The following is a 16,210-nucleotide window of genomic DNA, read 5'->3' on the forward strand; positions in this document are numbered from 1 at the left end:
TTATAAGTGCACTTGAGATAAACCAGTAAATTTCTTTCATTTTAACTAACTTTGAAAATGTTTTAAATTACCCATATTAAAATTTGTCTATCACACTAAACTGCTTCTCTTCTAAAATGTAGGAAATTACCTATATTTTTTACATAAGTAGGTTATTATATTAATCATACAAAAATATCTTATTTTTATTACTATTTACTGTTTAAAATAAACAACCGTAATGTAGAAAGGTAATACTAGACTATAGTCTAAGATATAAGTACATTACTATATTATATATTATATACTCAACTAGGCATACTGTTGAAATTTCATGTGCATATTCAATTCATGCCTATACAAAACCGTTAAAGACCTTGCGGCTACATTTTATGATTGTTATTGTTGTACTATATATACCCATAGTATTAATTTTTACCAAACACGATTTATATCCTAATTATATCTCTACAGAAATATTTTATATAATTTAATGAGTCAAAATGACCTTCCAGTTTTCGGTAACCTTGTAATTTCAAATACTTCAACAATAGTACATTAGCCTCTCTTTTTTAAATATAAATCTATTACAAATGTATGGTATGATGTAGTTCATTTTCAAATTGAAAACATTTGATTAATGAGTGTCAAAAGTTTAAAAACTTAAGAATAGATGACCTTCGCCACGTGGCGAAACGCCTTTTTTTGTTGTAACAAAACGTGATGACTCAATTCACTTAATTTTATGTCCATCTTTGGTTGTTAATAAGTAATAAATAATGAGGTGTAAATACTAATTGATACTATTTTGTTAATTTTATCAGTAAAAAAGTGTGTAGTTCAGAATATTTTAAAATTATTGTTAAATTGACTGTTGTGGAGTTCACAATAATTCAATAGTCTTTGTTCACATTGAAAATAATTTTTTAGGTAATTTTCAAATAGTCCTTATACTATTAAAATACTAAATATAATAAACAATGTGTTTTATTGATCACGATCAAATTTCGTGAACATTTAAAATCAATTTTTTTATTATTTTATATTTTATATTAATTTATATTTATTTAAATGTAATGGTGTATTATGAATTATATTTATTTCATACAATAGATAGGTAATAATAGTAGGTGCCTATCGCATTATTTTTAAATTTAACTTAATTTAAGCATAAATATTTTTTATATAATTTTGAGAATTATTTTAAATGTCTTCGCTTTTATTACATATAGGCATTGAAACAGAATATTTTTCTTGTACTTATGCATAAATGTACCTATAATTTAACATTTAAACATCAAAGATACACAGAAAAATAATTTATGGTAGCTACTAAACTGTGTCAGGAAATAAATTAAAAAGTTGAATTATCATTTAATAAACATAAATTAATCGATATTGTGCATTAACAGAATAAAAACTATATTTATAAATAAACAGTTTGATTAAAAACAATATACTTGCAGATAATGTCAATTTATTTTATCAAATATACATAATACATATACATTTTATAATATGGTTTTGAAAAATGTTAAATCATAATATAATAATTAACATAATTTTATTATTAATAAACAAGCCTTCATACTTTTTTAATTAATTTTTAGAATACAATTTATTTAGTGATGTTCATATTCATATTGAGTCAATGTTCAATTTATTATTAGAGAACTAAAACTGTATTTAAAATTTAAAATACAAATTTATGTTCTTATAATTATGGAATCTTCGTTGTCAAATAAACGTTTTAATTTCATACCTATATATTTTTCTTACAACAATTTAAATTAATTCAATAAAAAATCATTTTGAGATAATTTAACGTAAAGTTATAATTGCTTGGTTTTGGACTATAGAAGTAATTATGTAATATTTTAATTTACTTTGTTTCAATCTTAAACGAAATTACATATAGAAAATAATTCGCGAAGATGACAATAATATCACACATATTTAACAGTAGATAGTAGAAATACGAGTATAGTTATCTTTGTAACATTTTATATAATGCATAACATACTAAATACGATATACCACCTGCTGAATTAAATGCATCTTGCATTACTACTTTTTTTTTTTGTATAGTATTTTAATAATCTATATTAAAACAATCATGTATTTTTATTAAATTGAATAAGTTATTTTAGCACAAATGTAGTTACATCAGTTTAGGTTTACCATTATTATACAGAGAGCTTGCAGGGTTGTGGGTTGGAGCTATCGATCTCTTTCGCTCCGTTCGTTTTAAATGTCAAAGATCGTCCGAGTCCCCTCCATTTTACTTCACCCGCTAGTTCCATTCTATTTACGTCATAGCCCCTCTACCTCGAACGCTATCTCATTTCTTCATCCAAACAACCAAAAAAAAACTTTCATCCCTTTGTACGAGAAGAGGAATAGGGACAGGGATCGCGAAATATTGCGCCATCTATACTGACTCACCTACTTTCTTTTTGTAATTAGTAAACGCTTTTATAAGTATATAAAATCATTTTGTATTAGATTGTATATTTTAAATATTTTCACTAAAACTTATATCAATACAATTTAAATGTCAGTATTACTATATCAATAGTATATAATATGTCTCTTAGGTGGTAAATGAAAAAAATTCATATTTTTTTAAATATTTAATTATTTTGTTTGGCACTTAAAGTCCTCCATCTATAATCTATAAATTGTATGAACTTAAGATTTTTAAATATATTATTGTTCCGTCGCATCCTAACCTCTTTTTTAATTCGACATTTGTCGTATACAATTTTGAATATCTAGATAACTGATTAATGTAAACAATTCTTTTAAATAATTATATAGGATGTAAAAACTGTTAGAAGAAATACTTTTATTTTGGTTAGGTAAGGTACCTACTCATAACCTACTCATCCAAGTTATGAATAATATTATAAGTTATTAACTAATTTTTTGTTATGAATAATTCATTTGAAAAAATTAACATTTTAAAATTATATTATTGTACTTATTTTTGGTAATAAAAATGTAACATTTATAGTTTAAATGACGAAAACACTTAGTGGACCGATTTTATAATATATATTTTTACTTGTAGCCTGATTCTTCTCTAAATATTGTATACTTGACGTAAGTACATCATATAAATGTTGTATTTTTTATTATTAAAATATATCTGATATTAGACCATATACGTTTCAGTATTTATTGGAAGTTTCAGTTGGTATTCCTGTACTGACAAATAAAATATATTAGGGAGAAAGATTCTGAACTTCGAAATATTATAATACATAATAAATAACTAGATGATAACTGATAACCAAATAAACACTTTAATTTACCTAATATCACATTAAGTTGATCATTTATTATTCTAATGGAGTGATTATTTGTACAGTGATAATTTTTAGTTACTTTATAAAACTATGACATCGTAACCTATAGTTATTATCATTAATTAGTAGTATATACTATTTAAAAAATTGATATAGAAGTTAAATAGTTGGAGTATCTTTGAGAATAATATGATATAAATTAATAAAAAAAACCCCGGCGCTTACATTTCTTCGTCTTTATTTGGCAGTTTTTCTTGATTTTGCCAAAACTAGTGGGACAATAATAAATTAACTGTATAGGTATGTATGTCGTTTTACGTCAGTACCATCCTTTTTAAAATTTCTATCTCAATATAACAATTAAAATGTTATAATGTTATAATTATTTGATGTAGTTAGGTATTTGTATTTTGGCTGCTCCAACTGTAAAAGGATTATATGCTCTCGTGTTGCTTGGACTCAATGTATATACATTAGCTCCGCTAAAGAAAGTAGATTCCGGCCCCGTGCGAGTCAACCATAGTTTTTATTATTGTTTAGATTTTTTGCATTAAATGATGCTGCATGGGGGCCTAGTAATGTGAAAACAGTTCAGCCCTCATGTTGCAGTACTATTTAAAAAAAAGATAGATATTTACATTTTAAACCTATTAATAATTATTTTATCTATAAATATGTTCAGTAACACGGGTAGAGAAAGTAAGACGTTCCATTGTTTCGGTAATTAAATTATATCTTTACTTGTTTAATCTATTCATTTATAAAAAAAAATTCGGCAATATTAGAATTTATAAAACTTATAAACATATGTAATGTCTGAGAAATTATCTATTGTTAATTCATAATTACCTACCTACAATATATAGGCATTAAAAAATTAAATAGTTGGACAGATTTAAAACAAGTAAGCTCTACATTTTTCTTTATCAAGTAACATTGTGTATTTTGTAGCCATTGCACACAAATGCTAAATTGATAATAAAATAAAACATTTTGAATTTGTTTTCGAAAAGGTTAAAATTTGCTGTCTTGAAGTTGTTATTTCAATATTTGTGCTTGTTTATTAATTTTTATATCATTTCGTTTTTAAAATAATTACACACTGGTTATTGGTTAGTGGTTAATGGTCATAATCCTGTCACCTGGTATTAAAGCAAAATATTATATGATGTATAACTATAGCAACTCGACGATACCAACAAACCGAATGAAACACCTATAAAGCCCGTTGCCCTTGGTAAACATTTTATTTGAAAAATACCCAATTAGAACTCAGGGTTTCTCCGGAAATAAAATAATGATTTAATCCTAGTTTATATGTTATACCATATAGGTACTGCCTAAGCCTTTTTTTTTTTATCACTTGTGCTTAAATATTAGTGAAACAAAATTACTCACATACACTTACGTCTTACAATTTATACATTTGCGCGTGTGTAAATGTATGTTTATTCTGGGCGAGCGCAAGTGACTGTGGGAGAAATATTACCCCGATGGGTCGCAGGGGGTTCGTTGGGCGGCGTTGGCGGTCTGACGTCAATGAATTCGAGCGCCGCCCACAATAGCTAAGGCGCGTACCAGCTCTCCGGATCGAAGTCTCATTCAGCAAGGCCACAAGTGTCAATGGGCAACGGCATAGTCTCTCTAGCAACTTTTTTTTAACAATTTGCACTTGATATATTCTTGATTTTAATATTTCTTATTCTATAAATCATTCTAATTATATTTTGGCGTTTTCAACCATATGCCATGACTGAACTTCATAAAAGTATCTTCAGGTAATATTATTGATTCAATATAAATAATAATATACTTTAGTTACCTTTGTAACAGTTTTCGTATTACCATGCTGGTTTAATTTAAGTGCACTCAATATATCCTATAATAACAATAGGAAGGTCATTTACAAGTACAAGTACAATTATATGTATTAAATATAAAAATAGCACCAATTAATGTGTATATATAATATCATATACTAGGTATTATACAGATTGGACCAAATATTGTTATTTTCTGTTTTGCAATAAATAATTATAATTCGGTGTTCTACAAATAACATCATTTTGTCATTTTATATATTACAGTTCTATAATGATAGTCAATAATTTTATAATTTTCTATAACATGTTAAAAATAAATTGTCCTAAAAATCATCCAAGGTTTCATGTTTTCTGGCGATATGCATGTATTATGTTTGATGGATAATCGATTTACTGGATGATCTTACATTCATTATTTTATTTAAACATTCAAATGTGTTTTCACAAGAAATTATTTGTTTATAGCCTTTAGTACTTATAGTAGAATGGTATAAATTAGCAATAACAGATGTTACTTTATGAATTTTATTTAAAATTGTATCATTAAACGTTTATAGTTAATATTTTTACACACAACTCAAGTGTAATAATATAGTCGTGTATCTATACTTTAATTATTACCAACTATAATCGTTTAGATAAGAAATTATGTTACTTTTCTACAAATTTTTGTTTGTGTCTTGAGTTATGGTATATACGTAATAAAACGGGTGTATGATAATACATATATAAGAGGTTTTAATAAATAATATTAAAACATTTAAAACGAAATTCATTATAATTTAATTTTTATAAAGGAACTGGAAAGTTACATGTTAAGTTAATTCAAACTTTTGTTTTATTAAAAATTACTATTCAAATGGGTTTTAGACAATATTATGTGATGAGAGGTAGGGTAATCTGTTAATTCTATATGATTACATTTTGTGCTTCTTTTTTTTCATTTCATATTATTATTTATGTACCAGGACTTGGGTTGATACTTAGAACAGTTCAGGTAGGTAGAGTAATTTACTTGAACATTTCTAAAAACAACCGAAAACTCGTTGTAAAAATGAGGGGGCCAGTATTCAATTCCCGCTGGGGAGAAAAACTTTTTTCATTATTAAACAACTTTAAATAATCTTATAAACATGAAATAATATCTAACGATATGTTTTTAAGAATTATATAGATGTGCAAATATGGTTCTGAAACGTTTTAACCGTTTTTGGACTCTACGTGAAACAAGAAAGATTTTTAGATGTTGTAAAATATTAATTTTGAACTCTGTTGATCTGAAAATGACATGTGTTATTCTAACTAAATTATACAATTTTAATTGTTTTTGTTTCTTACTTTATTGTTTAGACGTGGCAATAAGTAGGTTATACTATATGCGTATTAATTTCATGATTTGTTATAATACTTTAAATATTTTCTTGTAGTTTTTTCGTTGATCAAAATATGTTTGATTTTGGATGTAAATTTAAATTGAATTATATATATATATTCTTATTTTAACATAATAAATTCTTGACTAAGCATTTTCATAAGTGTTCAAAATTGAAAAACAGTTTAGTAAGTAGAAATAACTAAAAAGAAATAACTGATGGCTAGGTATTTACTATAAAATCATTTTGCGAATTCAAGGTTTGCATTCAATTTGTGGCTTGCTTGTACAAAACAAAATTATTGGCCACACCCAGTTTTTGTTGGTATCTTCAATCTTGTCCATGATTGTTTATTTAATAATTTGTGAACTCTATGCATGGCTTCTTAGAGATGTATTATGCAAATGAAAAAATAAATATCAAGATGTTTAATTTAATATGATTTATATTATTATTAATAAAAGATTTATATCGTTCCATATTTACTGCAAAACAAAAAATAATTATGTACCGGGTACCCAATAAAATAGATATAGAGGTATAGGTACACATTTAATAGTTTAAACTTAATCCCTGCAAACTTTTAATCGGATTGTATGAATGTTTTAAAATTTTAAAATACATATTAAATAAGTAAGTACTTATTTATGTACTGCATTCGCCAGCGATGACGAAATATTATTCGTCCGCATTTGTACGTAGGTGTTCTTATCAAAATATTGATTATTTTTAATTCTGCAGAGCGGAGTTAGGAATGTATTTTTTCTTGCAAATTACAGCTTAATTTGCTTAATATAGGCTAATATTTTGTATGTGTAGTATTTTAATAAAACTATATTTGTATAATATTAGTAGTAGTAATAGTAGTATAAATTTCATTGTTTTATATTAACTATTTGCTTTTAATAACATAAAAATAATACCTCCTGGCTCCTATCACGTAGTGGTTTTAATTTTAGTCTATTAGTATTTCTTCTGTGTTGTCTAGATTGTTGGTTAATTAATCAAGTAAAAATGTATAATTCTATATTATTATTATGAAATGTTTAAATAGCTGATAGGTAGATTGAACTTGATTAATTATAATATAGTAGTGACACAATTCATTACGATATTTTATGAAAATTTAATAGTTTACTATCATTTCACTGATTTAAGTAAGATAATGTTTTTCTGTTAGATTACCTATAAATGTTTATCATTGAAGTATTTTTTATTCGATTATTAATCATTACTTGTAAAATTTAATTTGTCACTAAATATAACTGATTTGTTATTGAGGGATAATAAATGTGAAGTACCGATATTCTATGATTTGCTAAAGAAAAAATGGTAATAAATAATAATTATTTATCCCGCCGTGAGTAACCATGAGAATTATTATAAATTATAATATTTTATTATTACTCTACAATAAAACATTTATTCTGGAATAGCTCCCTATATTTTGGATGCATCCTTGTAGTAGTTTATAGCTCTATATAATAGGCATTTTAGGTGTATTCTTTAACATTTATTTCACTCAAATTAATTCCAATTTCGTGTAGGAAGAAAATGTCAATTGCCTACAATATCGTTATGGTTCACTGTGGATATTATTGTAAATATATATTTATTATATTTTTATAAGTTTTGATTCACGTGTATAAGTTATAGGTAACATTTTATTTTAATCGTCAAATTTTTCGAAAATTTGCAGTTCAAAATCTAATTGTGTTTTTACAAAATTATTTTTATATAAAATAGACACTTGATGCAACTTAAACCAATGTTTTTTATATGTGAAAATTAAATATTTAAATAATTAAATAGTTAAAAATTAAATATTTATCCATCTGTAAAATTGGAATGCGTATTTATATATTAATTGAGATTCTAGGGCCTTTCAAATATTTGTCTACACTCATTGTTGTGGTTTAATTTTATAATTAAAATTTTTTATGTCATTGCCTGATGTAAAATTAAAAATTTTACTTAAACCGTTGGATAACAAATAAATAATAATCTATTATTCACATTTTACCAACCTTGTTTTTATGTATTTTAATTAAATGTTTGTTTTTATAAATAATATGTATTATAATTTATAATAGTATATTATATGTATACTTTGGAGTTTTCTCGTTAAAAATTTGAATCATCACGATGAATCCTTAATACATTGTATAATATTGTATATAAACGTCTTTACATAATTGCTAAAAGCTTCAGATTTATTAGATATTTTCTTGGATTTGAGTAGGTATGTAAAAGTTCTCTTTGTATAAAATGAATAATTCTTGTCGTTTTACTTAATAGGCTAATTCTTTATAACATATTTTATTATATATATACACACGGATATGGATTTAATAATATTATAATATTTAAAACGGAAATGATTACTACGGCCACGACATATTCTGGTAATGTAAGCCATAATAATTATATAACAACAATAATATTGTATACAAAATAATAATTGTTCAAAAATAATGATTTTTTTCACCAGTTAGTCGGCCATTTTGTTTTGTTAATTCTTTTACCAAATTAATTTACTATACACACATGAGCCACACCTGTGTATGCACAATGATATACACTATACTATGGGTAATACGAGTGTTATATTATACTATAATATAAGAGCTGAAATTTACCGTTATTTACAGGCAGTTGTCGCGTTATCGCCGTGCGGCGAATTATTATTTATTATTATTACAATAATAATATTATTGAGGTACAATAATTTTATTTTAAAATCTCAATAAAGAAAAAAAAAATATTCAAAAATCAAACTTTTATCAAGTACATTGTAAGTCATATCCAAACAATTTAGATAATTTATTGTCATTCATTTGGTGATAGTTGATCATCGTCAAATAACATTCGATGGATATGAATAATGAGTTGTATGTAGTTACCACCTAAATTTACCTACTTTCGATTAAAAAAATATTTTTTAAGCGCATTTATCAATTTCAAAGCCTCGCGAAAACGACGGTGTCGTGGTTTACGATACTACCGCAAATGGAGTATAATAATGATATATAGGAATTATTACTTTCCTGTTAAGTTGCTTGTGTGTACAATATTTTAATGATTATTATTTATTATACAACTACGACGTTTGTCTCGCACACATTATTTCTAAACAGATTCATTTGGCGATGTGCGTTTCTCTCTTTCTTTCCTCTCACTCCCACGCTACCAGCTTGTAACCGTTCGAAGTGCGTCATCGCCGTTCAATTAAACGCTATTGACTGAATCGCGGTTAAACAGAGTTTGTTACTTAGGACATCTTCTCATTTCTCAATATCGAACTTGTAATAAATCGATGTCCTTTAAAATATATATGCTCAGAAATATGTATTATTTTGTCGAATTATGTAGGATTTATTTGCTAATTTTACAATTTACCTATACTACGGCTATACATGCGCAATAAGTGTAATATAATATGCTGGTATTGTATAAATGTCATGCGGAAATGCTCGATACATATTTTATACATGATCGAGATAGACACTATTTCGAGTTTATGTCTTGTGGGTTACAGCACAATACAACGTTCCAATAACTGCAATACAGTTTTTAACAAATCTTCAAGGGTTAGTGAATTTAGTACCATGGCAAAAACATAATATGGCGAAAAAAATGTTTTCATACTCTTGTTAAATATTGTCCAAGCATACTTACTTTTTATTCTCTTTATATTTTAATAATATTTACCGAATAAACTATAATTTTTAATACTTTTATAATATTTACTGAACAAATTATAATTTTTAATATTTATATATTAAAATTAACTAACCAAATTCGAAGGGGTTAGTGGGGGAGGCGATCGCACTCCAACTCTACCCCTCATTAACGTCACTGAATATGACGATGGTAAATCGATTGCGGTGCCGTATTGATGCTGGGGCCATGCGTTAGTTAACACGGAGAGATTTGAAAATTATGCGTGTTTAAAAAACGAAATATTATCAAATTGTCTGCTCCAAACTGTTGTCGTCACTTTGGAAATAATTATTTATTCGTATCCAATACGTGCATTTATTTATATATTTACATATATATCTACATTCGTTACAAAACACACATTAGATCGCGATTATTTCTTTTTTTAGTTACTTGGTTGTCCTTTTGAGTATGTACTATACACTGCGAAATATTTATTGGCGATCCTATTGAACTGAAATTGGTAAAGATATTATGTGTTTTTTTTTTATTGATCAAAAAAAGACATCGGCAACAAAGGCCATTAGTCATAATATACGTTACATTGATTACATTTTTTGAATCTTAAATATAGTATTTTTAAATTAGATTGTACAATTCATATTTTCTTAAAAAAGTCAAAATTTGAAATGTGATGTCTGCATTTGGTCCGAAGGTTGCGTCTTAGGTGGTTGGTATGTTCAGCTGATGGAGTTCCTGTGTGTATTGACGACATTCTGTGAAGATATGGTGGATTGTTAGTTCAGTACCACAGGTTGTGCAGATAGGTTTTTCGTCCAGATATGTGTTTGTTTTGTTTTTAATATTCAATTTAGACGATTTCAGAACATTTTATTGCTGTCCCTTGTTATATGGGTGTTTTTATTAATGTTTTACAAGTTGTATTCTTGTATTCCTAATCACGCGGGACTCAACAATAAATTATAATTATCATTGTTATTTCATTGTTATCACTATTATAGGAAATCGATGAATTCTATTAGTTTTTACCTACTGTTTGATGTGTATAAAGCGGACGGTATTATTACTTATTAATCTCTTCATTTGCTAAACGTTATACATTTTTCAAGCTCGTTAAAATGTTTTCGATATCTATATTATAAATATATATTTTTAAAGGTATTAATATAAGCGATAAATTTATGTTTAGAGCAAATATTTGCTCTATCTTATATTTGATAACCTATAATCTATATTATCGCGTTTTCTTTTTCGTTTCTAATAGCTGAAACTGACCGGTATTTATGAATTTGGCCTATAGTATGCACTATATTATATTATATGACCTGATAACTGAATTATTATGTGGATATAATTTTCTTTTTGTGAATGAAAATAAGAATATTATTTTCCGGTTGATGTTTGTCTACTATTGCAGCCATGTGTACTCTGCACGTATGTAAAACAGCACAGTTTAGCAACATAGGGTATGTCGTATTATTGTGACATATTTATTATAATATTACATTATTATTATTACTCTAATACAAATTCTATGTTTATTATATTATGTCCTTAATTTTTGTTCGTTATTTCAGTGAGCCGCCTGCATTGCGAGAGCGAATCGTTCAAGATGGAATTGATCTTGGATATCAATTCGTGGATTTATCCTATGGATTTGGGTGAGTGTATACATCATAACATTATTTTGACATATTTAAAGAAAATTATGACAGCAGTAGAAGAGGGACATAGATTATTATAATCAAAGTATTTTTTCATTTTTTTTCTATCATCTAAATTCAATATAAAATAACCTACGGTGGGACTCCCTGTATAGAATAATATTAGTACAATAAGTAGGTACTCGATCCTAACTACACACTACTAGAAAAGTACACTATTTTCCCCGCTTTAAGCACGCGATACCCATACTTAAGTGGCGTTGTTTGCGTCACTCGACCGTAGCAGACTCATAATTCAGTTACGAGTAAAATACGAATTAAACCTGTCTAAAGATTTTGTTGGTAAAATTTAAAGTGATGTAGCTAGATTAAAAGGTGGGAAGAGCGATCGGATTCTTTATCAATAAACAGTCATTTGTATTGTTTAAAATGCGAATTTTATGTTTAATTTTTTTCTTACTGTTGATTTATAATAATAATATTCATTATCGCGCCGTATCCGAGTATAATACTATGCATAAAGTTACACGCTCAAAATATTTTTAATTTTTGCAAAATTCTACAACTGTATTATTATGCTGTGTACCTTGCGTACTCGTGTCGGTACCCCAAAAATTCGCGTTCAATCTGTTTTCTTATTATTACAGGTAATTAATATTATATTCGCGTAACTATGTATATAATATGATATTGTTATGCTTTCGGCTGCCCCGGCCCGGTACCGAACGAGATATCATACACAATTTAATAATAATATTATGTACACATTTTATACGATCGCTCGCGCACGCGCGCGCCCGCCCGTTGAACGTCGTCGTCGTCGTCGTCGTCGTCGTCGTCGTCGTCAGCGGCGGCAGCAGCCGAGGCGCCTAGAGTATACACTCCTACGCCCGCCCCGCCCGTCCCGCCAACCAGCCGGCCCGTCAGTATATTTGGCAAAACGTGCGTGCGCGCCGCCGCCGCCGAACGGGAGGCTCCGAATGGGTTGGTGCGAAAGTTTTCGACACGTAGGTTAGGTATATACGCGATGCAGTAATATTTTGTCCGCGCTCGCGGGTTTTTCGAAAACCCCACCGCACGCCAGTCGCAAGTGCACAGTCGTGCACTCCCGTCGCTCATCACCGTGCCATACACTGTCATCAGTCATCACCACCGTCACCGTCACCGCCACCGTTAACCGCCGTGTGTCGCACGTCGCCATAAGAACGCGTCGGCGACGATGGCGTTAGTAGTTTCCTCGCCGCCGCAGCCGCTTAACGCTTTGTCAACAACACGCGCGCGCGGCCGACCTCCACCGCCGCCGCCGCCGTAATGCCATCCACTTTTACGGTAAAAAAAAACCACTCTCATGATATTTTTTGTTTCGGGTTTTTATAACTTATAAATAATTGCAGTTATACTAGTTATTGCTCGTAATAATTATTACCTAATAATATTATACTGTTTAGACATCGTGTATATTATGTTGCCGTGGCATAATATATTATTATTGTTTTAGGCGGGCAAAATCTGTGCGATACCATGTTATCATGTTGTATTAAATTATATTAGTTGTGTTATATTACAATATTAGAGTATTACGTTGTGTACGCTTTCCGTCGTCGAAAAATATTACAATAATAATAATTATTGTTTTGCCGATAATATTATTTGCGCAGCCGTTTTCGCGCAAAATGTATACGCACTATTTTTTTATGCGTATAGATAATAATATTATAATGTTAACATATTGACGATATGCGCGCGGACTATAGGTCGTCACTACTATAATATACTGTCGGACAATACGGTGGCCACGAAGCAGCTAGTGTGAGTGTTTTGTGGTGTAATATTGTGCAGCTATGCAAGCCCGTTAAACGCTGTGGACGATGTCTTTACGGAACTCGGTAATAGTCGTCGTTAATATTTTAATATTTATGCATTTCCATAATAATTATTATGTAACACATTAATAATTTTTATTAATACTTTCGTTGTGTCAGCTTATATGATAATATCATATGTTACACTTGTTCGTTACAATAATATTATAACTGCGGTCTTGCCGCGGATATTGATTCTCTCACAGATACGTTTTTCTTATTTTCTGTCCGATACGACCAGACTTATGTTAAACTTATGTTTTAATTTTGATAACGACCTTATGCGTTTTACAAAAACACCGAAAAGAATTTCTCGACTCGGTAAAGACATTTCCCTGCCAAAATTCCATCCGAATATCCGATTTAAACCGAAAATAAATCATTCAGCTTACAATAATCCCCTCCTCCGCCACCGACAACGCAAAATTCCGCTTCCCGGATCCCCATGCATGGTGCTCATACGTCTCCGATTTCCATTGACATAACCTTCGGCTATTTAATTCGACAGTATTGAATACTTATCGAAATAGATGTAGGTAACCCGTTATAGCTGGTGTAGGCTAATAAATAAAAGATAATTAATAATTATTTAGGTACCGTATGGATTATATTTTCAGTAGATTTTAGAATTTGATATAAAATATTTATGACGATATATCGCAGTGGTATTTTACATAGGTATTTGAATAATTAATTGAAAAATGTTTGTCACTTTTTTTTATTCGTGTTTATAATAATTTATTACGAATTTCCATCATTTTATTATATTAGATTATATATTTGGATAAATCTGATTAAAAAAAAAATTTTCTCATTGCCTATAAATTTGAGAATTCTACAACTATTATCTTATATGGAAGTTTTTTGATTAATTACCATTATTTGGTTTTAAATCTTTTGACATACATAAGCTTTTGCGAAAAAATTTTAATGTGTGCAAAGTAATGAGATCTTTTTGGAGTAACTGCAATTCAAGTCTGTGAATTTTATAAAAATATTATGAAATAGAGATCATCTGGAACGATGGTCTATGAGTAATTTTAAAAATTATTGTAAAACAATACGTGCTCACTACTGTATATAAAATTAGATTATTTTCATAATGCATAGAAGAACGCGATTAAATATTTTTTTTTGGTACTTGTACCTACACTTGTACAATATACACACATTTACTGAGTTTCTATTAAAACTATAATTGATTTATTTTTTATTATTTAATCGCTTTTTGTTTCATCGAAAGCGCTAGCACAAGTTGTGTTCTTAACCGCTCATTTTTCCCACGGAAACCCAAAATAAAATTGTTTAGTTATACATCATTGCCGTCTAATTGTAATATTGAACAGTTGCCAAAATAAAAATCTTTTTATGAGAATATTTACACGTTTTTTACGTGCCGTTCGTGTCAGTGCTTCCGATAAAATGTTATTTTTCGCGGGGCGTAAAAACGACACAATATAAATTATAATCACGCGGTCGTATCGATGCGAATATTTAATGAAAATTCGTCGTTCGTTTCGCCAAATGCCCTTGCAGATGTTGGTGTGTTACGACGTATCTTAAAACTATATTTTAATGTATCGTGAAAAGGAAGAAAATGAAAAAATATATATATTCACTTTACAGAGGAAACTCATCAAAATAACAACAATGTAGAAGTAACTATATAATATTATTATGCGTATTGTTATATTTTGCCGAACTGAAAAACTGCCATACCCTTCTGCCCGGAATAAATAATAATATTATCTCAACGGTGTACCTAGTACCTGCAGTGCCTATTGCTAAAAAAAAGAAAAACTTATTTGAGAAGGGGTTTTATCTCGCACTATATTATAATACGATGTGTTCGAAAGAAAAATAATATTATCCAAGGTTGCCTCCGCCGTCAGCTGGTGATGTGCCACACACACACACACACACACACACACACACACACACACTCACACTCACACACACACGCGAGCACCATCGGATCGATTCGCCTGCTACCTCCTCTCTCTGCCACCACCGACCTTTGTGCTTGCCCACCGCCCGCAAACGCGCGCGCACGTACTCCTCGCCGGTGGAATGACGCAACACCCGGCGTAGTGTGTCAGGTCTCTGACGCGCCGGTCTGACTGTTTTTTTTTTGTTTTTTCGCTTCCACTCTCGCCTGACCACCCTCCACCGCCCGCGCATCGCCGTTACCCCGTTCCCGCCGTCACTGTGAATTCCCTCCGAGTGGTTCGCGCGCGCGCCAGGCGCTCCGCACACCCGCCGCCTCGCCGTCTTTCCATATCGGCCGGCCGCGGCGCCGCGTTTCCATCGCGATTTCAGCGCGGGTCTTCTCCACCCGCCAGTCCTACCGCGCGCCGTCGTTGTTTTCAATGCCAAGGTTAGATGCGCACGGGCGGTTCTCAGTGCCAAGGTTGTACGCGGGACGTCGGACGCGACGCACTCACTCTCGCTCTCTGTCTCTATCACTCTCGCTCTCTGTCTCTATCACTCTCTCTCTCTCTCTCTTTCTCTCTC

The 16,210-nt window shown here is 29.7% G+C and overlaps 1 protein-coding gene across 1 annotated transcript in view; it reads left to right on the forward strand.

Moving 5' to 3' along the window:
- The window catches only part of LOC111029063 (DNA-directed RNA polymerases I, II, and III subunit RPABC3), a 41,347-nt gene that overhangs the window by 19,854 nt on the left and 5,283 nt on the right, over positions 1-16,210 (forward strand). The window contains exon 2 of the mRNA XM_022307899.1: positions 11,748-11,831. Within this exon, the coding sequence (XP_022163591.1) occupies positions 11,748-11,831 (84 nt within the window). The remainder of the gene's footprint in view (positions 1-11,747; positions 11,832-16,210) is intronic.

The sequence above is a fragment of the Myzus persicae genome, unplaced genomic scaffold (genome assembly GCF_001856785.1).
Source record: "Myzus persicae strain clone G006 unplaced genomic scaffold, MPER_G0061.0, whole genome shotgun sequence".
Taxonomy (NCBI): domain Eukaryota; kingdom Metazoa; phylum Arthropoda; class Insecta; order Hemiptera; family Aphididae; genus Myzus; species Myzus persicae.